Consider the following 24,674-nt stretch of genomic DNA (forward strand, 5'->3'; position numbering starts at 1 on the left):
TCAGTTGGCAATTTTTAGGGCCAGGTTCAGCAGGCTGGGGCTCTGATCTGTTGCTATGTGGCCACAGATGCATGAGAGCTACAGGTCAGTCAGAAGCGGTGCATGTTATTCTCTCGGCTGGATCACCCGTGCAGCACTGTGTCCGCTCATGCTTCACCTTGTGGGAACACAGATGACAGAAGAGAGGGAGGATGTTTTTCCCCTTTGGCTCTTGAGGGCACCCTAAAATATAAATACTACTAACACGATAGAGTGCAATGCTCTGGCTACACTTTCTGGGACAAACAGTAACAACACAATATTGAAAAATGGGCAAGGAAGGCAGAGGACTAGAATGGCAGGAAAAAGAATGTGGGGCCGGCGCTCTGGCCTAATGGGTAAAGCCACTGCCTGCAGTGCCAGCATCCCATACAGGCGGCTGGTTTGAGTCCCAGCTGCTCCACTTCTGATCCAGCTCTCTGCTATGGCCTAGGAGAGCAGCAGAAGATGGTCCAAGTCAATGGGCCCCTGCACCAGCATGGGAGACGGGGAAGAAGCTCCTGGCTCCTGGTTTCGGACTGGCCCAGCTCTGGCTGTTGCAGCCATTTGGGGAGTGAACCAGTGGATGGAAGATCTCTCTGCCTCTGCCTTTCTGTACCTCTGCCTTTCAAATAAAGAAAGAAATTAAAAAGAAAAAAAGAAGAAGAATGTCATGGCCCACATGTAGGGAGTGACTTCCCCACTGGCCACCAACCCACACCATCCCCTATTCCCCTCTAGTTCTATTTCATTCCTAGGGCCCCTTGGGCACTCTGCAGCTTAATACAGTCTACAAGAATGTTGGTATTCAATGAACCAAACAGGGGCAAGTCTTTAGGTCCTCCACAACCATCCACTTGGCCTAGGTAGCACTTGTCAAACCTTTGCAGTTGAGAGCTCTTTACAAAATCAGTTTGGGGGCCCCTTTCCTTTCTTGCTGGTTCCATCTTTCCACGCGTTCTCAGAGGAACAAGACCCTTCCCTTCTGGTCTAGACCTTGGCCCTCTCAACAGGTTTTAGATCAAAACTGCTTCCGAGATACCAGCACCATGCTCCTGGCATGTATTAAAGACCTCCAACGCGAGAGCTGCTGCAGCGGGCTGTCCACTGCGTGCTGTGCCCTACTTATCCTCACAACGCTCACAGTAGCAGTCTCGTCTGCCAGACAAGAAAGCCAAGGTTGAAGAGATAAGTAGGCAGAGTAAGAGACAGAGTCACAAATCTAAATCAGCCCCATCCCCACTCTGACGCAGACACTGCTTTTTGTTTTGTTTTCTGCTTTTCGTGATATTTTTCATTCATCTACTTGTAAGGCAGAGAGACAGACAGGAGAGAGAGCTCTTACTGCTGGTTTACCCCACAAATGTCTGCAGCAGCTGGGACTGGGCTGGGCCAAAGCTGGGAGCCAGGGACTCGATCCATGTCTCTCCCATGGGTGGCAGGAACCCAGGCCCCTGGAACAGCACTGCTGCCTCCCAGGGTGCACAGCAGCAGGAAGCTGGAGTCAGCAGGAGTGCAGCTGGGTACTGGCCCCAGGTTTGCCAACGGGGGACATGGGCATTTTAACCTCTAGGCTAACTTCCGACTTCCAATGCTGTTTTTATGATGCCGACGCTATTCCTACAGGGATTTCCTGTATGCTCTCTTCCCTACAGAGCTCCAGGCAAGTGCTCTGACCAGAATCTGAGCTCCCCTTTCCAATGTTTGTGTGTACAAATCCCAGTCCCCAGCCCCAGGAATTGGTCAGTGGCACAGATGATCCACAGACATCAACTGACTTAACCCGGCAGCCCAAAGAAGGAGGGATCACAGGTAACTGACCCCTGGTCAAGGGCTACTAAGCAGCAGAGTGAAGCTCACCCCCATGTCTGCTTTCATCTAGAGGTGCAGTGTCCCACCAGCAGCCACCAGCCATGTGTGGCCTCTCAGCACAGAAAAATAGACACATACTGCAAGGGCAACACACACTACATCTCACAGGTGTGGTACCAGAGAAGACTCCATCATCCATCATTTTAAAATACTCATTAAATGTTGAGATAACAATTTACTAGGTAACTATGAGATTAAAAAAACACAGGTTAAAATTAATTTCACCTGTTCCTATTTATTTTTTATTTACACTACTACCAGAACAATTAAAAGTTACTTACCTGGTCTGAGAGCTATGTTTCTATTGGACAGCATTAATCTGAGTCCTATGGTTTTTACCAAGGATTTACTGTCTCCCTTTAGTAACCCAGCTCTTAGCAATTTGCATCCCATGCACTATTTTAAAAAGAATAAAGCCATCTTGATAGTCTCCCTTCTAGTAACAAGAACTTTGTTTTCTGATGAAGTGTTAAGAACAATTTTAGGACGGCTTCTCGGCCTTTTGGCTAAGATCAAGTGAAGAACAGTTTTAGGGTCAGTGTTGGGGGCCCAGTGGGTTAAGCCAGCCCTTGAGACGCTCACATCCCATATGGGAGTGCTAGCTCAAGTTCCAGGACTCTGCAGCCAATGCAGCTTTCTGTAAATGCTCCTGGGAAGAAGCAGATGATGGCTCACGTGCTTGCGTTCCTGCCACCCATCAGCCCCATCAGCTCTTGGAAGTCCTAGCTCCCGGCTTCAGCCTGGCCCAGTCCTGGATGTTGCAGACATTTGGTGAGTAAACCAGCAGATGGAAGATCTCACTGTCTCGGCCGGCGCCGTGGCTTAACAGGCTAATCCTCCGCCTTGCGGCGCCAGCACACCGGGTTCTAGTCCCGGTTGGGGCGCCGGATTCTATCCCGGTTGCCCCTCTTCCAGGCCAGCTCTCTGCTATGGCCCGGGAAAGCAGTGGAGGATGGTCCAAGTCCTTGGGCCCTGCACCCCATGGGAGACCAGGAGAAGCACCTGGCTCCTGGCTTCGGATCAGCGAGATGCGCCGGCCACAGCGGCCATTGGAGGGTGAACCAACGGCAAAAAGGAAGACCTTTCTCTCTGTCTCTCTCTCTCTCACTATCCACTCTGCCTGTCCAAAAAAAAAAAAAAAAAAAGAAGAAGAAGAAGAAGATCTCACTGTCTCTTACTCTGTCACTCTGCCTTTCAAATAAAAAGGAGTGCTCATTTAACTTGATGTGTGTGCAGGTACTAAAGGCAAGTTGCCTGTGTGTACTGTCCCTCTCCCAGGCTCATCCTGGGATCTTCAGCATCATTCATGACATCTTGTATACCTCTCAGGCAAATTCTCCGACCTAAGTGGGTGTCTGGTGCAGCAATTAGGATACTGCCCGAGATGCCTGCATCCCATACTGGAGAGCACAGTTTAAGCCTCCACTCTGCTTCCAATTCCAGCTTCTTGCTAATGTACCCCTTGAGACAGCAGGTCATGGTTCAAGTACATGACTCCCCACCACCCACATGTGAGATGCAGATTGAGTTTGAGGCTTCTGGCGTCAGCCTGGTCCCGGCCTGACTGTTGAAGGCATTTGGGTGGTGAACAGCAGCAGATGGAAGATATCTTGGTCGTGCTCTCTCTCTTTCTCTCTCTCTTATAAATACGAATAAACAGACATGTAAAAAACACTACTAGTTCTCAGCATCCCAGTTCCTAACCGTGCTGGTAAAAATGATTCCCAAATCAGAAGAGAAGCTAGCTTTTCTTGAAGGACACGGCTTTCACAGCTAAGAAGCCAGGGAGAAAGCCGTAATATGCAGGGTCTACAATGAAAGCAGAAGGCGCCCACTGCACGCCCCTTCTTTTCTTTGGGAAGAGGTCAGGCTGGGGGTCCCATGCACAGAGGAGGACCTCAGGCTGCCTGTGGGAAACCCAGGAGAGGAGGCTCTTGACCTACTGCAACTGCTAACCGTACAGGGCTAGTTCTCCTTCAGGTTTTCACTTTTATGTTAAAATCATCAGCAGTGACTTTAAAAGACTGTCTTTCATGGCCAGCGCTGTGGCGTAGTGGGTAAAGCTGCCATCTGCAGTGCCAGCATCCCATATGGGCGCCAGTTCAAAACCAACCTCCACTTCTGATTCAGCTCTCTGCTATGGCCTGGGAAAGCAGTGGAAAATGGGCCCCTGGGAGACCCGGAAGAAGCTCCTGGCTCCTGGCTTTGAATCAGCATAGCTCTGGCTGTCATGGCCATCTGGGGAGTGAACAAGCGGATGGAAGACCGCCCCCCTCTGCATCTCTTTCTCTCTGTGTGTAACTCTGACTTTCAAATAGATAAATAAATCTTAAAAAAAAAAAAAAAAAGACTTGCTTTTCATACACCAGGCACTGTGCTGAGCCTGGTCAAGGGAACTACATTACCTCATTTAATCCTCCGGCAACCCTTTGAGGAGTTGTCCTCTGCATGCAAGCAAGACTCAGAGACCAAAGAGCCACACTGCAAGCCACACTAGGGTGTGGATGGGGGACTGGGTCTCTCTCTTTTCCTCCCTAGCACTCCCATGACACCCTGCAGCTCCCAGCGGGGAGGGCGATTTGCCCAGCTGCAGAAGTGCTAACATGGCATCACTTCATAGTGACCTTGAACTGTGTGCTTTTAAACAGCACTCCTGCCTGAAGACAGGACAGATGGCACTGAAGGCTGTAATGGGCCACATGTGCCCAGGCTGTGTGAAGTAACTGGTTTGAAGAGACTCGTAAAAGCAAGTTACAACAGGGACAAAAGTGAGGGATGGAATGTTGGCCCGAACAGCTCACTTCCTTGCCTTAACTGGCTTCCATCTTGGTGTTAATTGACTTTGAGTCAAGTAGTACCTTTCATACAAATCTGAGAAAGCTGACCTTCGGAATCCTGGTGACTTGTTGGGTAAATGTCTTTATGGACTTCATAAAATACACATACTCAGGAACTATTAAAAGCACTGGATCTGGGGTAGGCACCAAGGTGGCCTTTAAGATTCCTGAGTACTCAGTAGTTAGATATTTAAGAAAATGAACATCGAGGCGGTAATTATAATTTAGAAAGTGGATCTGGCTTGCAGGCAGAGGAATCACCAGGGTCATCATTTCAGAAATGCAGAGTTCCCTGGACCCCCTATCCAGAGAGGCAGATCCAGGAAGCCTGGGTGGGCGCAGACATCTGTATTTTACCAAGCCCTTCAGAGTACTGACTCTGAGTAGGTGGCCCAGGAACCAGCTTTGAGCAAAGATTTCAGTGCTATAAGCAGCTCCTTCCAAAGAATACCACCCAGGGGGCACAAAGACCACAGGGAGAACTCCCTATCTCTGCCTGCTACACCACAGGGCTGATAAACTGCCCAGCAGGTGACCCCGCTGGCACCAGGAGGGCCTTCTTTGTGCCTCTGTAGAGGTGTCTGCTCCTCCAAGGCACACAGAAGCCAATGATGAGCAGCATATGCATGCATTTTCCATGCAAACAGCCTGGTGCCTTTCCATTTCCCATGGCCCCAAAGCCACCCTAGACTGCACAGAGAAGCAAAGATCCATAATGTGAAAGAAGCCGTGGCCTCTGGAAAAGCATCCCCCGTTATGAAGAGACATGGTTGCACCTGACTACCAGCCAGGAGAGCAGGACTGTGTGTGTCTGCAGGGCGGTCAGAGCCATGGAGAACAGAAAGCTGCTGCTGAGAGAGGACAGTGGGTCCACAGAACTTGCTGACATCAGAGCTGCACACCCAAGCACCAGGAATCAGGTGCTCTGTACTGAGGACATGTCCAAGCAGGACCGCAGGGCCAGGCGATGCAGAACAGACCATACATCCCAGCTCCCTCCTAAGATTTCTGGACGCTGTGTTTCTGTCCTGAGAAGGGGGGGCTGTATGTTTCCTTCACAAATGACCCTTACCCCAAATTAGACTGTTTTCTCTACTGGACATACAGATTGCCAAATTAAGTGTCCAATGTGGTGGCTTAAATATTCCCTAGGCCAGAGAGTGTCAAATCTAAACAGTTTATGAATGAGTGTAAATTTTCAACAATCAAGAATGAGTGCTGGTTGGGGCTGGGGTTGTAGTGCAGATTAAGCCACTGTCAGCAATGGGATGTTGGCACATCCCATATGGGTGCCAATTTGAATGCTGGCTGCTCCACTTCTGATCCAGCTCCCCTGCCAATCCATGCGGGAGACCCAGATGAAGTTCCTGACTTCAGCCTGCCCCAGCCCTGGCTGGGTAGTGAATCAACAGAAGGAAGACTTTCTCTCTCTCTCTCCCTGTTTGTGTGTGTGTGTGTGTGTGTAACTCTGCCTTTCAAATAAGTAAATAAATCTTAAAAAAGAAATGAGTACTGGCTGATAGAGTTTGTTTGCAATTACTGAAAAATTTACAAAAGCTACAAATTGTTCATATTCTAGGAATAAGCTGCTTCAGGAACACTAACAATCCAATTTACGTCAACACACCACTAGTAAAACAACTTAAACATTAAAGATGGGGGCCCAGCATTTTCAAAGAACAAGTGGCTTCTTCTCGGGTACACACTATATAGCACAGGCTCTATTCATCCCTACACACTGACTAGCATTATGTCATTCTTCATGTCCTCGAATTCTCCCTTCTCCTCCAGGCAGGGGAGAGGAGGAAGGGCTGGCTTCTTGAATCAGTCTTTACACACGCGTGAGCACTGCACATCCCCTCACACGACTGCTGCAACCTCGGACGCTGGCATTCTCGCTGCCCTGGAGAAACACGGAGGTTCTGAGGATGGCATGTGATACTCAGGGTTGCATCAGCTGCCATCTTGGAGAAATTTCCTTGCAACTCCAGTCTCCAGGCATGTCTGGGAAGGAGTCGTCACCGCCATCACCCACCACCCGGAACCTGCACTGCTGTGAGCTCTCCTGTAATGCTCTCAGAGCTTCCAAACCCTTGCCCAGACACAGTGGTGTAGAGAAAGAATCACAAAGCATGGGGAGCTGCAGGAGCCTTACGGAGACACACAACTTAGAGCGTTGATGCCCTAATACTCAAGCTAATCTGCCTTAAACTTCTGTGAAGGGAACTTTGCTGGAAATCTATAAAAAAAAAAGGATGAAATAGGGGCCGGCCACTTCTGATCCAGCTCTCTGCTAATGACCTGGGGGAGCAGTGGAGGCCCCCTGCACTCATGTGGGAGTCCTGGAAGAAGCTCCTAGCTCCTGGCTTCAGATTGGCCCAGCTCTGGCCAGTTGCAGCCATTTGGGTATGAACCAGCAGATAGAAGATCATAGAAGATCTTTCTGTGTCTCTCCCTCTCTCTGTAACTTTGCCTCTCAAATAAATAATTTAAAAAAACAAAAACAAAACAAAACCAAAAAAACCACACAAAACCACCAAGGATGAAATAGGAGAGTCTGGCATGTAGGAAGCATAGGGCAGACAATTGTATGGTCAGGATTCCATTGTTTGGCAGGAAAGTGTTTCTTTAAATTCTACCAAGTCATCAGTTGATTCTGCCCCACTTAAAAATTTTAGGGGGCAGGCATTTGGGCTTAGTGGTTAAGACTCCTGCATCCCACATGACAGTCCACATGGAATCCCTGGCTCTGGCTCTGGCTCCTGACTCCAGCTTCCTGCTAATGCAGACCTTGAATGGCTCAAGGGGTCGAGTTCCTGGCACTTCTGCAGATCTGGATTGCACTCCCAACTCCTGGCTTCCGGCCCCAGCATCAGATGGGGGCACCTGGGGAGTGACTCAGTGCATAGCAGCTCTCTGTCTTGCAAATAAATTAAATTAAAACCGAACTGTTGTAAAATATACATAGCAAAACTTCCCATTTTAACCATTTTTAAGTGTGCAATTCTGTGGCATTAAGTCATCCACACTGTTGTGCAAGACTGTCCCATTTTTAAATGTGCCCTTCACATTTTGGCTGAGATGTTAAAGCAAGTTTTGGCCCTTTCCCTCATTTGCATGCAGTACCACACTGGTGAGTGACAAGCTACAATCTTAAAACCTGGCATCAGGTTTTGTTAGAGACATCTGTTTCAAGTCAATGTATTTTCATCTAGGTTAAAGCATAAGATTCTATAGCTCTGCTCTCCTTTAATTTCCAGCAAACACGGGTCCTAGGTTAACAAAGGTTTGTCAAAAAGTCAAAGTTAAGAACTATCCTGTTTCCTATAAAATAACTGGCCCTACTATACTGAGACAATAAACAAACAGAAAAAAACAAAATATATAAAAACCCCTATATTTACTACTCTAACCATGAAAATAGTTAAATTTGTATCCTAGAGGCATCTGTGTTACATCACCAAGGAAAACTTCTGAAAAAAATTAATAGGCCTTTTAAAGTTTCAGCCAAACCTTTTTAAAAATAATAAAAAACAGTTGTAATTTTGGACAGCTGTAGGTGATTTTTTTTGTATGCTTTCGAATTTTTTTCTTCCTATAAAAAGACCTTTAGGATCAACAATCAGAATTTATTTTTTAGTGTCTCTTACGATTTCTTACTTCACATGGAACAGCAATCTGGTGTGTTCCTCCCCAGGAAGTCACTGTGTTATCTAACTTGAAATGAGGAAGAACAAAGGGCCAGAGTTAGGAAGGCGCAAGACTCCACTGGGCGCTCTCTCCAGGACAGGGGTGGGAGGAGGAGTGCCTTTCTGAGGACCACCGGGCAGGGCTGACCAGGACCAGCTCGCTGGCAGCGGGGAGAGAGCTGGCTCTGGCTCTTCCAAGACCTGCTCCTGGGTCCACACTTCCCAACCCTGATTCGTCCAAGGCACATCAGAATCTTCTGGATTTTTAAAATCCCCCGGAGGGTGTTGTCTCACTGCATCCCCAACCAGCCCCGATATGCTCTATGACCCCAGGGCCTCTAACTGTGTTGATAAACTGCTTATGGGGGGGAGGGGGGAGGGCTGATTCAGGCTGCCTGTCAATCACACAGCACCAGCTGGGAAAGAGGCGGGAAACTCGACACACGTGTCTAATCCTCTGGCCGCGGCTGTACTGAACCCCGAGCAAGGGGCTATCTACAGGTAAACCATTTCTAAGCAAATCGCTCTTACTGATCGGGCTCACAAGGGACCCTTTATGTGTTAAGAAGAATGCCCAGCTGGTGAGGATTAACACGGGGGCAACAAAGAGGGAGGCCGGGAAGCCTGAGAAGGGAAGGTTTTTCAAGTTGCCTACCCTATACAAGTAGCATGACTCTTGTGAGCCAAAGGGGAGTGCAGACTGAAAAGCACAGTTTCAAAGCACAATGGGAAGACAGTCCACGTCTCAATAGTGCACGGTGGGGTGTGTCCTCCGAACTCTGGGCTGGAGGGAGAAGCACGTCCAGGTCTGGGAACTTTTGATTCTTCCTCAAGCATAGCTTTTTGCAAGCCTGTGGCCACAAACTGATCCAGTGCAGAGGATAATCTGACTTTCTCTGAAGTTAACCTATGGGGTAAAGGCCTTATAGAAACTTAAGAGTAAAAAGACACTATAAAAGTGCTCCTTATAGGACCTCCTGGTCAGCTCCTCCTTCCTTCTCTTTGCTGTAACAGCACCTGTTGGCTTATTAACTACACGGAGTTTTCACAATCATGTGCCAAAACCACCACCCTTCCCATCCCGGCATCCACACCCCTCACCCCCCCTCCCCTCCAGGAGACCTGCAGATCAAATATTACTTCCTGCTGTCTATGACCACATCGCCTTGGCAGTTAACATCAAAAGCAAACACATGGGGAGAACAGAAGGTGATGGAGCTGGGAGGAAGAATGAGCACTGGTAATGTTTCAACTTTTTTTTTCTGATGCCCAGGTGCAAAAATCCAGCTAAATATATATATATATATATATATATATATATATATGTAATTCCACTGTTTCTCTAAGGGTGCATCTTCTCTCTCCCTGGATGGTGAGCCGGAAGCCCTTCCTTGCCTCCACTCCCAATCCTTCTGTCCCGGAAACATGACATGTAGAAGCCATGCCTTAGGAGCCCTACCTGCCATCTGCAAGGAGCTCCACAGGAATGCTATTTGGAAGGCTCACATAGTTCAACCTCTTCTAGAGAGTGACCAAGGCTAGCAATCTGTTCAGTGCTGATAGTTCAACATCTACATGGGCCACACTAACGGGAACTGATTCCGTTTCTACCATCTTTTATCCTGTCTCCTGAAGGTCCAACAACTCAAGAGTAGCAATTGTCATGCACAGCATCCAAACAGAACTGCAACTAAAGTCAGACAACAGCTCACCGACATAACCCAAACCTCCAGTGGTCTGTGCAACCCTGAGTTTGTCACCCAACCTCTTTGGATTGAGATTTATGTGTAAAAGAAGGGAACTGATATCCTCTCCAGTTCTAGAAGTTTATGGTCAGGTTGCAACATTTTAGTCTACTGAAAAAGGGCAGTGCAGTCACCACTTTACAAGGCCAATTTCAACTGATGAGCACTGTGAGAAGTAGCAACTCCACAACCAAACAGAAACAAAAACAACCGCACAGGTGATTTCTCAACTGTATGTCTGACCTACAAAGTAAAGTTGCTTAACATTGTTCTGCATTTCACAGCCCACGTGAGCATGTTCCATTGGATAGAACAGCCTCTTTGGAACACAGATTTCTACATCTGTGCCCCTTTCAGTTAACTGAAGTCAGGGAGAGAATCAAGAGACGGGATTACCCGCGGTCTCCCTGGCTCCACCTAGGCCTGCACCTTCTCACTGACCAGCTCGACTTTCCCAGCATGTCCCACCCTTCATCTCTTTGCGTCTAAGCCTTCAACAGTTCCACTCTACCTAAAGGACTTAAGTCCAAATACCCACCTTCTCAACACGGCGTTCATTACTCCCCCCACTTATCAGCCCTTTCTCTCACCTCCCTCAGCACAAACGAGGAGTGGACTGTCCCTGTCCGTGGAGGAAACCTTTGGATATGAGATGCCCTCTCCTCCTAAAATACCGCCATCAGCCTCCCTGAAACTCAACTTCCGAAACATCCTTGGAAACTCAAGACCCTCCCTGTTATGTATTTCTGTTGGGCCGTCACTAAACACACCAAACACTGGAGTAAGGGAAAGGGCTTATTGGGGAAAACCAGCAGGCTGGAGGGAAGAGGTGAAGAAGGAAAAGAGAAAGAAGGAGAGAGAGACAGAGAGGAGAGGAGCCAAGAGAGCAGGAGAGAAGAGCCAAGAGAGCCACGTGTTCAGGAACAGATCCTTTTAAAATTTTGCCGGAGGGTGGGCAGGGAAGCAGGAGCAGTGAATCCCATTAGGACGGGGGTGGAGCTTGACACCAGTGGTTGGGCCATGTGGCCACCTGGCTTCCAGCAATAGCAGCCGGGGCTAGGGCCTAGGATGTAAATAGGGCCATAGATAAAACTGTGACACTTTCCTAACATTCCCTGTTGAAAATGAACTCTTCCCCTGGCTGGTGTAGTGCCAAATATTTTAATGTCCTCATTATGTTTTTTCTTCATTAAAAATACTATGTCTATAAATAAGTTTGTGGTTTAATACAAAAACAAAATGTGAAACTAGAGCCAGTGCTACAGCACAGTGGGTTAAGCCTGTGCTTATGACACTGGCATGCCTCACAGGATCGCCAGCAAGTTCCAGCTGCTCACTTCCAATCCAGCTCCCTGCTAACACGCCTAGGAAAGCAACAGAAGATGGCCCAAGCTGCCTGTGTGGAAGACCAGGGTGGTGTTACTGGCTCCTGATTTATCATAAAGGTAGAGAGACAGAGAAAGCAAAATACACAGGTCTCCCGTCCTCTCATTCATTCCCCCAATGCCTGCAACAGCCAGTGCTGGGCCAGGCCAAAGCCAAGAACTCAATCTGGGCATCCCACGTGGGTGGCAGGGACCCATCTACTTGACCCATCATCTACTGCCTGGCAGGTGAGCATCCGCAGGAGGCCAGAATGGGATGTGGAGCCAGGACTCAATTCCAGACACTCTGACATGGCATGCGGGCATCCCAAATGGCAACTTATATACTGTGCCCAATGCTCATACCTATAGTTGTATTTCTTAATAACTGTGAAAAACAGCCCCTGTGAATTCAGCAGTATTTTAATATGGTTATATTTTATTATTCTAAAAATGCAGTTACATACACTGAGAGATATGGCTGACATTCCATATTCAGGTCACAAACAACACAAGGAGTGCTATGGGTCCCCAGCCATTCATCCGGGAAACACTGAGTGGCGCTGTCAGTTCAAAGCTTGCAGATAAGGTATCTAAGTGCTGGGGAGGGGCCTTAACTCTTACTCACCTTTCTCTGAAAGAGAAATAGGCCAGGCTAATGAAGATACAAGCTGAGGGCCTCCGGTTAGCTCACTTCAGATCTACCATGTGCCTACCTCCATACTGGAGTTACTGATACCACAGGCTTTGTGTTTCTAATACGTCTACCTGCGGAGAAGAAAGGGCTTCTCTCTTATTCCAGTGCTTCTGGCTACTCTTGGCTTTCTCAGCAATGTGCCTCAAGTCGGGAACCCTATTCCAATTCATATTCCAGTCTCTTCTCCGGTTCTCACCAGGAATTATCTCTAAAGAGTAAGCACTGACAAGTGATGGATAATTTGCATTTTAACCCTATTCAAATTTGGGTAAATGGTTTAATATGCATGCTAATATTCCATCATTATTCCAATTAAGGAAACTATTATGTTAAAAGTGTTTAATCAGGAGAATTAGGGAGAACTCCAGACACCTAAAATTAACCTCTAATAGTCTTCACATTCATTCCATTTAAGTGCAATTTGCCAAGCTATAAGCAACTCTCACTTTAACTTAAGACTTTAGCTCAGGCACGTGGGGATTCCTGATAAGACCTAAAAGCAATTTATTTCCTAGCTAGATTGCTGTCAAAAAGAATAAACTACAAGGACTCCAATTTAAATACAATCAAATCCCCAAGCAGTCACATTCCAAGAGACTTAAACACCATCATCTTGATCCCCAGTAACAACAATGCTATTCGCATCAGAAACAACACAACCACTTCCTCTTTCTCTGACCTTTTCTGTTTAATTACTTCCTGTGATTTCTTCTAGGGCTGAGTGTGCATGCTTCCCAGGGCGGCTGGCTTTCCGTACATGACTGATTCGTCTGCAAGGTGCAGAATGCCAGCCGACTGCCACACATTCCGTGCGGTTTGGGGGCTTCACATTTCTTTTTATGCAGTGGATCTCTCGGGCCTCCTGGCACTCACCAAGACCTTTTTTTTAAATCCTAAGAAAAAAGTCCTCGTGCGCAGTCCTATCTGAAATCAAGCTGCACCTCAAGCTGGAAGTCCCTCCAGGGATGAGGAAGGGCAGGTGTACGAGCACCACCTTCTTCTCCGATGAACTTCAACAATGCCAAGGAGGTGAAGCCATCTTGAAGATGCAAGCTATCATCACAACCAGCAGCAGCAGCAGCATCACTGGTAACTATGTTTAAAATGCAGAATCTCAGGGCCAGCATCATGGAGAAGATGGTCCGGGAACTTGGGTGCCCTAACACCCATATCAGAGACCCACATGGAGCACCTGGCTTCAGCCTGGCCCAGCTCTGGCTATTGCAGCCATTTGGGGAGTAAACCAGTAGATGGAAGATCTCTCTCCTTCCTTCTTTTCTCTGCCTTTCAAATAAATAAATAAATTTTTAAAAATCAGATTTCCCTGGGCAATCCTTATGCAAGTTCAAGTATGAGAAGCACTGCTACAGGAGCCTCCTCTCAAAACAGCTAGACTAAAACTCACATCGGGCGAACACTATGCTTTTTGGCCATTCCACTCATACACACTTTGCATCGGTGGTAAAGGGTGCATTCTCTTTGCAAAGCAAGAATCCATTCTCTCTTTCTTTTCTTTCTTTCTTTTTTTTTTTTTTTTTTTTTTTTTTTTTTTTGACAGGCAGAGTGGACAGTAAGAGAGAGAGACAGAGAGAAAGGTCTTCCTTTGCCGTTGCTTCACCCCTCAATGGCCGCTGCGGCTGGCGCACCGTGCTGATCCGAAGCCAGGAGCCAGGTACTTCTCCTGGTCTCCCATGCGGGTGCAGGGCCCAACCACTTGGGTCATTCTCCACTGCACTCCCGGGCCATAGCAGAGAGCTGGCCTGGAAGAGGGGAAACCGGGACAGAATCCGGCGCCCCAACCGGGACTAGAACCTGGTGTGCCGGCGCCGCAGGCGGAGGATTAGCCTAGTGAGCCACGGCGCCAGCCTCAAGAATCCATTCTCACAGTACAGAAAAGGTTACCACGATGGACACTGGCTCCCTATTCCACGCAACTGAACAGAAAGGCAAGGGAGAAATGTCACCACACAGACATTCACAGGATTCTGAGTTCTAATTTCACTCGCTCACAGCACATCGTTTTATGTAAGGAAACCGCGGCCTTGTGAAGTTTTGACACCTAACGTCATTCTACAGATGTGAGGTCTGAAGTCAGATTGACTACAGTCTGTGACTCAGCCACGGTGCTCCACTTCCCAGAATCCTCTCCTCACCTGCAGTGTGTGGACCCTTGACCACTGGATGGATTCACCCATGTGAGAATGAGCACATGTCTCTCCCCCACCCCCTCCAAATCTGGGAAGTCCAAGGCTGGTGTTTCTAGCTTGCAGCTCCAGGAGGCACCCAGCAGGAAGAAGGGGAAACCACTCTAGTGATCAATCACCAAGATGATGCTGTCCATTCCACTCATACACACTCATACCCTAAGGTTTGCCCCGGAATGTAAGCTCCTCAAGTCCCAGCTCTGGATCTGTCCAGCAAGTAGTGCTCTGTATTTGCAATAAGTGAGTGGCAGGCAAGCACTCACAGCCACTCACACTCCCTTTCCTCTGGCTGCCACCACACTGGCAGTATTTTATCCAGTATTTTATATGGTTTTGCAACCGGAACCCAAGTATGTTCTAAATTCAAGTCCTTTAGAATCAAAGCCTACCGTACTCCAAAGTGGCTCCTGTAATCTAGTATCCTATAATTTTCCTTAGTACAGAATACACCTAAGAATGGTCAGGAAGGGGCGGGCATTGTGGCGCAGTGGGTTAAGCAACACTGGTATTCTACATCATAGTCCCTGGTTCTAGTCCCAACTACGCTGCTTCCAATTTGGTTTTCTGTTGATGCATCTGGGGAGGCAGCAGGTATGGCCCAAGTCCTTGGGCCCCTGCCATCTGGGAAACCCAGATGGGGTTCCTTACTCCTGGCTTTGACCTGGCCCAGACACGGCTGTCATGGGAATTTGGGGAATGAATCAACCAGTGGACGGGAGATATCTTTCTCCCTCTGTGGTGTGTTACTCTGTTTTTCAAATAAACAAATCTTCAAAACAAACAAACAAGAACGGACAGGAAGTGCCTCAAAGCTGGTTTACCCTATTCCAAAACCTTACCCACAGATCAGTGAGAAGGCAACCGTTAGGGTCCCAAGTGAGATGCCGAGCCAGTGCACAATGCCCTAGCGAGACATATTGTGCCGGAATTTTGAGCCTGAGAAAAATCAGACTTGACAAAAAAGAGGAAGAAAAGGAGGTAAATTTAGTAACCATCTTGACTATTCACACATACATAGCTTTCAAAGGTCTATAAAAATAAGCAACATTGTTGGCTGTTGATGGTTAAGTCAAACCTCAGTTCCACCGCTGCATCTATAATCCTCCTCCCTCGTCTACCTTGCTCACTGGCTGCAGACACAGAATGAAACCCCCGCATGGCACGCCGGTAGACAAAACATGTCATAAGCCAACTTACTCCCATGAGAACCTGCCCACTCCCACCAAGCTTTTTACTTTTCTTTCAGAAACTATTTAAATCATGTTAGCAATAGGATTCCTATCTAGATCAGGAAAGGGGTAGGGACAGCAAGGGAGGCAAGGATGCTTCTACAGGTAGGGGACAAGGACAGACGGTGGACAAGCTAGAAACATCACAATCTCAAAAAGCCACTGAGTAAAAGGGCCAACAGTCAGCTGGGCATTACTGATACCACAGTACAAAAACCAAGGTGCTGTTCTGCAGCCACCCGGCACGACAGTGCTGGAAAGCGATCGCAACAGCTCTGGTTCTCTCCCCACAGGCTCTCTGAGGATCCTTGAGCAAGGCACTTCCACCCTCTGAGGGACAATCTCGTTCCCTGTCTCCAAAGGCGGCTAGGAGGCCAAAATGGTTCATGGATGCTCTGCCCTGTAAGTCGGGAAAAGAAATAATATCTTGTTGCAGGACATAGGACATGCAACATAGCAGATGTAGATGAGCTCGATCAGGTGCTGTGCTAAAGGCCTTCCCAAGGTCACCTCATTTCCACTTGGTTACAGCCTATGAAGCAGACAGCAGATCAACCCAGGGCTAGTGGCTCAGGACGCTTACCCAGGGCCTTTAAGTCAATAAGGAGGGCAGGGATATGCTCTGGTCCCAAAGTCATATTTCACCTGCCACCATCACACTATTCCACTGGTGGTCTTAAAAAGCAACCCCGAAGTCTCTCTTGGATGTATGTACAATGTGAACATCGTCACATTTTTATATAATGTAAGACGGCTTTTTCAATAAATGTTTGCTTCAATCAATCGACAGAAGTTGCAGAGAGTCAGCTGTGCTCAGCCCTCTGCCAGGCCACAGGTAGGAGGGTAAGCAAGCTCTTCCCACACCTCGAAGGGCAGCGAGGCCAAGCTTCTCTGGGCACTCCCAGTGAAGTGTGGATGCAAATACAAATCAGAGCCTCTCTGAGCAATCAGCTCTAGAGGCCAGAGCCAAAGCAGTGCGATGGGACAAGAAATGGGTGGAATCCATAATGAAAATAATAAGACCAAGATGAACAGAGCAAAGCCGACTAAACACTTAACCTGCTAACTCGGTTTCAGGCCTTTATGAAAGAACCACAGGGAATACATCTAAGAACAAAACAACCAGATTAAAAAAAAAAAATCATTATTTTAGTACACAGAGCAGCCAAAGACGTATTATTTTAGAAGCTGTATTTGTCCTAACCTCTTCAATCCCACATGCTAAATGTGAGGATGAAGTCAAAATCGATTTCTAAACCTTGGCCTTCCAACTGCAAGGAAAAGCAGAAATGTTGCTTTTCAACAGCCAACCACCCCGAGTAGCACACCCCAGAAACACAGTGTCATCATGTGTGCACTACACCACAAGTGAGTATACTGTTGATAAAGGTTACCTGAGAAAGCCGAGTGAGTAGTGATGAAACAGTGCTCACTTACGTTAGCAAACTCTATGCCAGTCAGTCTCAGGTACTTTACCAATCCTTCCCATGACATCAGTGCACGCCAGGCTGTGGAAATAACCCTTCATGCCTACCCAGGACAAGCACACAGAAAACACAATTTGCTTCACAGCACTGTGTGCATCAGTGCAAAATAGTCCTTCTACTTCCAAGTAACTAAAAGCCCCCAGAAAACGCCTTTAGCCACCAGTACTCTAGCCTTAACTATTTATGAAGAAAAAAAAAAAAAAAAAAAAACACTGCTAAGAATTATCAAGTTTATCACTATGAGTGGGTATTAAACAAAAAAAAGAGGCCCACTTCCCTAGGAGAAAAACAAGTCAAAACAAAACCACACACACACACCCCCAAACCTTCCTGCCCTGCCTCTATTATCATCTTGTTCAGTTTCGAGGTTTTTGCTATGAGATGGTGTGTTTGTGTTCCACTGGTAATAGAGGAACCATGCCAATATTGGAGTTCATCAGCACAGCTGTTTCCAACTTCAAGTGTTAAGACTCCACCAGAACCCTGCTGCTACTGCAAATTGTTAAGATTGTGACGGCTGCAGATTCTCCTGCAGAGGCAGGAGCGCAGGCCCTGACTTCTGGAGCTCTTCTGTTGTCTGCTGTGATGTACTTCTCAGTCCCCACAACAGGGGTTGCAATCAATGGTTCTGAGCTGCCAAGGATGGATTACAACGACCAGAGAGCTCTGCATCCAGTTTCTACAAAACACACCCGCAGCTTCATGTGAACACGTGGAGCTTCTCAGAAAGAGGCTTACACTCATATACAGGCCACTTCAACCAAATGCAACAATTAACAACCACTGCATTAGTCAGCAGGCACCAAAAAGAATATGGAAATGGATTTAAGTAGACACAATGCATCCAATGGTATTGAGTCAATAACTAGAAAACATCAAAGATAACCCTGATTCCATAAAGCTCATACTGTGATGCTGTGTATAAACCCAGCCTTAAATGGTTATTAACTGGGGCCAGTACTGTGGCAGGGAAAGCTGCTGCCTGTGACACTGGGTGCCAGTTCCAGTCCCAGCTGCTCTACTTCCAATCCAACTCCCTGCTAATCTTCCTACGAAAGCAGTGGAGGATGGCCCAAGTGGTTAGGCCCCTGCACCCACGTGGTTATGGGTGCTTTGGCCTGGCCTAGCTCTGGCCGTTGCAGTCACTTAGGGAATGAACCAATGGATGAAAGACACCTCTCTCTCTCTCTCTCTAACTCTGCCTTTCAAATAAATAAATAAATATTTTTTAAAAAATGGTGATAACTGCTATACAGTGCAGGGGAGAACTGACAGAGTTACCAATTTTGACTTGGAGAGTGGGAAAAATCAAGGTACACCTCCCAAAAGAAGTGGCTCAGAATGAGGCAGAGGAATTATTAGAAGAGGGAAGGAAGAAAGAATGCCAGAATAAAGAGTAACAGTAAGCAAGTTTAAAATTAAAGAAGAAAAAAATGTTTGAAATGGGGAGAGAGAGAAAACAGGGGTGGGGAGATCTATTTGCTGGTTCACTCCCCAAATGCCCACAACAGCCAGGGTTGGACCAGGCCAACGCCTGGAGCCCAGAACTCCATCCAGGCCTCCCGTCCGGGTGTCAGGGACCGAAGTACCCAAGCGCTCATCGGCTGCCCAGGGTGCACATTAGCAGGCAGCTGAATGAGAAGCAGAGGAACTGGACACAAACCAGGCACTCAGGTGGGGATGTAGGTGTCCCAAGAGGAACCAGCTGCTACACCAAATGTTTGCCCAAAAAGTAAGCAGGTCAATGAGGCAAAATAGTTTTTAGTATTCCTACAGACTTCCCTTTCATATATTTTATTGGCTAAAGGGACAGGAAAGCAGAGGGGACCAGCTACAGTCAGAAAGGCGGTAGCTTCTGCTAACATCCTCGTGAAAACAAACTCAGACCAGCACCTGCCGACAAGGTCAGCCCAGGTGCACTGCCTAACCAGCTCTGCAGCCTTGCTATGAACACTTAGCTTCATATAGTGACAGCTCTGCCTTACAAGCCCCGTAACGGCTCTCAAAGTTTTTGCTTTGTCTTGCTTTCAAAATTTTCTAGTGAATGGATTAAGATTCCAATTCTGCAAAGTCAACTCTAGTTTTTTATATTCCCATTTTAAAATTAACATAAAGAAAACATGGATAAGTAACTATAAAGTTTAATTTCCACAATGGTTATTTCAATTAACACAGATCTAGCATTTCAGTAATAATGAACTTTGAACCCTCTCCCCTCCAGTACCTTAAGGGTATCACAGAATTCTCAAGCCCAAATGATTTGTTTTCACTTGCACTCATGCCTCCCGGCATTTACCAGGAAGATAAGTGATGGTGACAGCAGATTATCACCAGGTCAGAATGATTCCAGCTGGACACCCCCTCCCCTTCTCAGTGGTCAGTTAACACCGAGTTCTTGTTGAACCAGGCTGCTGGCATGCCTAATCCACAGCTCCTTCAGTTACTAATGGCATAACCTCAGGCAAACTATTTAACCTCTGTGCCTCCATTTCCCCAGCAATAAACTTGAGTAAGAACACCATCTGCCTCACAAGATTATTGAGAAAACACTAAATGGGTGAAGCGCTATATAAAAAGTTTGCCACCTTAGGCAGTAACTTGACTTAAGCTTCCTCATGGGTCAACACCTAACTTGAAAATCAACAAGCTAAGAAAACTATCAGGGGCTGGTGTTGTGGCTTAACAGGTTAAGCCTCTGCCTGCGATGCTGGCATCCCATACGGGTGCTGGTTCAAGACCTGGCTACTCCACTTCAGATCCCACTCCCTGCTAATGTGCCTGGGAAAGCAGCAGAGGATGGCCCAAGTCCTTGGGCCCCGGACCCACATGGGAGACCCAGATGAAGTGCCTGGCTTCTGATTAGCTCAGCTCCACCCATTGCGGCCTTTTTGGGGGATGAACCAGCAGATGGAAGACCTGTCTTGACCTCTCTCTGTAACTATGTCTTTCAAATAAATAAAATAAATCTTTAAAAAAATCAGGAAGTTATTCTTAATTTTATAAGTTGTCATAATGGTATTATGTTTCATAGAAAAGCATACCGTTCAAGTATTCAGGTGTAAGAACCCCAATGTTTGTACTGTCTTTGAAATGGTTCAAAAATATGTAAGCACTTTTTCAAATTATGGGAAATTCTCAACAACTGGGAAAATATGACTGAGGGTGAAGCTGAAAACCCATTCCCAGCAAGGAGTGGGGAACAGAGAAGAGTTCAAGAGATGAAGACAGAAAGCCCTGCGTCTCTTGACCTAAAGCTTGCTTGAACGGTTTATTTTTTCTGCAAATTTCCAAACCATTTATAGCCATGATCAAACGCTTTAAAGATACACACAAAAGCACATATGGTTTAAAAGTTTTTCAAAAAAACTATTCCAAAGGCCATTTTCAATAGTTTGTTGTGCTTCTACTTTTTAAATTAAAAAAAAAAAAAAAAAAACCACAAACCTGCCCAATTTAATATGACTTTCTATCTGGAGTTGTCAGTGTATTTTTTATATGGAAACTATCTTTTGGAACCATCTTTCACAATAGAAGAGAGAACTTTTAAACTGACATGGAAAAGCACATTAGAAGAAAAAACTCTTTTTAAAATTAAGCACAATTTTAATAGCTCCAAGACTCTGATTTACTACACTGATACTAAATGTAGCATATATTTAAGTATCTGAGCTGTTTAATAAAAATTTTAATTATATGGAGCCGATTAAGAAAATTTTACCCAAGGTACAAAGATGTGTATTTTCTCTGGAACTCCAGGTTGATATCACCAATTCCCTCAGTAAGTAACACACCCTGTGTAGTTCCAAAGACTGAGACCTGAATCATAAAGCCACTAGAAAACAGAAGACCAAAATCCATAGAGGAAGGGTAGATAAATCTAGCAATCATCTAGGCTAAAATGGCTACCATTATCAAGCAGTATTTTTAAGCTGAGTGTCCACTGTGGCAGCGAAAGAAAACCAACAAGAAAGCAATCACAGTGAGCTTTGTAACTCAGGAAGAGAAACCTTCTTCCTGGCATAACATTTAGAAGAACTTTTTGAGACGAGCCATTACATAAGGACATTGAACAACCTAATGGACGGTGTCTGCAACGGTGGTCTACAGGGCTGTCTTCTCAGGCATTCCGCACCTCACGCCAAGGTCATCACAGTAAAAGTGACCCCCAGAAGGCCATCCCGGCAGTGGCTAAGGCCCCCAGGCTTCCTGAGTCCCTAAACGAAGCCTGTCCTCAGATGTATCCATCGTCTCGGCTGGGTTTCTGACAGCACTTGGTCTGACAGTCTGGTGCTCCCACCCTTGAGCCTCTGGCTTTGGAGAGCAGATGGGGTGGGAGGCGAGGGTGACATGATGCTGTGAAGAGGGCCAAGCTAGGCCTGTGCGTACAAGAGATGGAGCCAAGGAAGCGGATGTGGAATGGTCAAACCTCTCCAAGAATCCCCAGGGTGGAGCGAGGCAGCTGCCCTCCTGTGCACAGGGCTGAATGAGCACCTGTATGACAACACCTGCTTATCCAGCAGCGTATTCCTTCTCCACACTGCAGCACTAAAAGCCCAACTTTTCTTTTTTCCACTTTGCCACTTCAAGGCACAGTATACGAAGGCAAAGCAAATGTCTAAAATACAAAGAGCAGCAGAGGCCGCAGACGATGTGCAAACCCGGGAGAGGAGGGATCCTTTCCACCGGTGCCTGGTGGATCAGGGGTTACTGCAGTCACCGCTCCTTGGGGACCCACAGGAAGGAAATTCCCTTTCCTGAACACCAACCCCTCTCCTGCCCAGCCTGGCAACAGCAGACGCTAAAGGATAAAGGCGTGTTAAAAAAAAAAAAGTGAGTACATTTCTTAGAGTAGCACAGCATTCTATTACCTGCTCCAAGACACCTTCAAGCTCCCTGCTACCCAGCCCTGAGTCACTTCCCCTCCCGCACTGCCGAGTCTCAAGGCTTGCAGGCGGTGCGGCGGGGGGCGGCTGCTGCCGCTGCTCCCCCGGCGCAGACACGCGCGGAGCCTCCCTACAGGGCGCGTCCTCGCGGCCGCCGAGCGCCTCGGTGCGCCCAAGCCGGCCGCCGCTACCTCGGCTAATGGCAGCACTGAATGAAAGGAGCCGAGGCAGGCTCCGGATTTATGAATGTGCAGGGGAGGAGGCATATCATGTGACAATAAAGGAGAGCGTCTTATTCACAAAAAAAAAAAAAAAAAAAAAAGTGGCTGGTGGCGGGTACAGCCACCAAGCAGCGGCGGCGGCGGCGGCCGCAACCGCTCGGACCCCAGGCCGAAGACCAGAGGCTCCGGGCCCGGGGGCCCCGCCGCTGCTGCCGCCGCACCCGCGACTGGAAACGCCTCGGGCGGGACAGTGCAAAGGCCAAGCCAGACCCCGCGACCGCGAGGCGGCCGGGCGGCCGGGCGGCCGGGAGCGGCACCTCGGCCAGGGGATGCCGACACGGGTCTCGCGCCGGGCGGCCCAGGAGCCCCTCCGGCGGAGGGCCCGGAGCATTGTTCCACTCGGGCCCGCGGGCCGCGCACGGGCCCGGGCACGCGCTCACGCGAGCGCGCACACGCTCCCAGACACTCACACCACCCGCCCGCGGCGCGCTGCCCCGCACGCTCCCGCCCGCCCCCGCCGCACACGCCGCGGATCCGCCCCCCGAGCTGCCCCGACCCGCGGGGCGCGTGTGCCGGCCCGCAAGCGCGCGCGCACTCACACACTCACACGCGCGGGGGGCCTCGGGCGGCTCCGGCGAGCGCGGGACCCCGGCGCGCCAGACCCCCGCGCCGCCCGCACCCGGCCTCGCCTCGCTCCGCCGTGTTTTTATGAATGAAAATGTGGTATGCAAATGAGAGCGATTCAAGAAAACGAAATGGCGGAGCCTGGGCCCCACTGGGCTCCGGAGGGGACCGCCGGGCGGGAGTCACAAAGTCACCAAGGCAAAAGCCCACCGACCCCGGGAAGCCCGATCGGGGGTGTCAGCCTTCAGCTCCCGCCGCGAGGCTTGCGGGGTGCGAAGGGTGGCGAGAGGGAGCCGGGACCGCCCCGAGGTCACCCGTGCGCCCTTGGCCCCCACGGCGGCCGCTAGCCCGCCGACCCCAGGCGTGCCCCCACCCCCACCCCAGGCAGCACGCGGCAATTTCGGCCCCCTCCTCCCCTCAGCAAGGAAAAACCTCGCGCCCGGACCCCGACAGGTCGGCGAGCCGCTGCACCCCACGCCAAGTTCACCCAGCAGCGCCCCCACGCCGCCCCCGCGGGGCTCCCGCGTCCCACCCCGCGGCCGAACTTACTCGTCCGGGTGTGTTTCTTCGGTCATTTTCCTGTTCACCTAGACGCCTGTCCCGCAGCGGGCAGCTTTGCTCCCTTCATCTTCCTGTCCGCGCACCCCCCTTCTTCACATCTCCAGAGATCGCCTGATTGGGGTGGGGGTGGGGGCAGCGGCTAGAGATGAAGGGGGCGCCGCAGGCACAAGGGGAAGCAGGGCGGCCGGGGTGCGGGGCGCGGTGCGGGGCAGGGGCGCCGAGGCGAGCCGCTGCGGGAGGCGGCACCGCGGGCGAGGCGGGCGGGGGCTCCGGGGCGCGCGAGGCGCGGAGGGGCGAGACGGGGCCGGGGGACGGCGGAGGGGGAGAGCAGGAGAAAAACAAGCGCGCCTCGGAGCGGCGGGCACTGCTGCGAGGAGGAGGAGCGGGCCGGCCGCCGGCGGGGGCTGGGCCCGGGGTCGCCCCCGGGGGGCCGGGCCAATCACGGTTCCGGGGAGCGGTCGGCGGCCGGGGGAGGTGCGCCTGGGAGGCGGTGCAGGGCGCCCCGTCCGAGCCCCATCTCTCGACTCCACCGATTTACTCCATATTGGATTCTCACAGCCGCCAACAGGAGGAGGAAGTAGGGCGGAAGCGATGACGTCTTCCCAGCGGCCAGAGGTGGTGGAGTGCAAAAAGCTTCCTACTTGCGACCGAAAAAAAAAAAAAAAAAGGAGGAGAAAAAAAAAAAAAACTTTGTCCCGCCTACTGAGCATGCTCGGCTTCCTTCCCTCCTCCCTCCTGGCCTCCACTCCCGGAGGAGCGGCGGAGCGGAGTTTGCTCTGCGTCGGTCTGGCTCCGAATCCTCTCTGGGCAGGGACTCCGGGTTTTAGGGAGCCCACGAGGAGGGAGGAGGCGGGCGCGGGAGGCCTCACTCACATCTGGCTCCGGTTTTGCGCCCTCCCTCCTCCAAACCCCAGGATTCAACGCCGAAGGCGAGGGGTGGGGGAGGCGCTGGGGCGCTGGGGCTTGGAGGGGAACCACTGCCCCCTCCCCGCGTGCGGGGGTCTGGGCGGCGCAGGTGGCAGCGCCTGGCCTCTGCACCCAGCCAACCAGAAACCGAGGGGGAGGGACGGCGTTCGGCTCTGCCAAGGTTCTGAATGGCAGAGGCTTTTCAGTTTCACGTGAATCTCGTGGTTTTTTTTTTTTTTTTTTTTTTTTTTGTCGTGATAGAGGAACGGGCGTTTTAAAGTGATTATTATTTGTGCACAGAAAAATAAAAATGATTCCAGTACAGCCCAGAAACGCT

General features: G+C 49.3%; 1 protein-coding gene across 1 annotated transcript in view; it reads right to left on the reverse strand.

Moving 5' to 3' along the window:
• Positions 1–23,639, reverse strand: part of SPRED2 (sprouty related EVH1 domain containing 2) — a 124,051-nt gene extending 100,412 nt beyond the window's left edge. The window contains exon 1 of the mRNA XM_062209552.1: positions 23,420–23,639. Within this exon, the coding sequence (XP_062065536.1) occupies positions 23,420–23,445 (26 nt within the window). The 5' untranslated portion in view covers positions 23,446–23,639. The remainder of the gene's footprint in view (positions 1–23,419) is intronic.
• Between the last annotated feature and the right edge of the window lie 1,035 nt (positions 23,640–24,674).

The sequence above is a fragment of the Lepus europaeus genome, chromosome 13 (genome assembly GCF_033115175.1).
Source record: "Lepus europaeus isolate LE1 chromosome 13, mLepTim1.pri, whole genome shotgun sequence".
Classification (NCBI taxonomy): domain Eukaryota; kingdom Metazoa; phylum Chordata; class Mammalia; order Lagomorpha; family Leporidae; genus Lepus; species Lepus europaeus.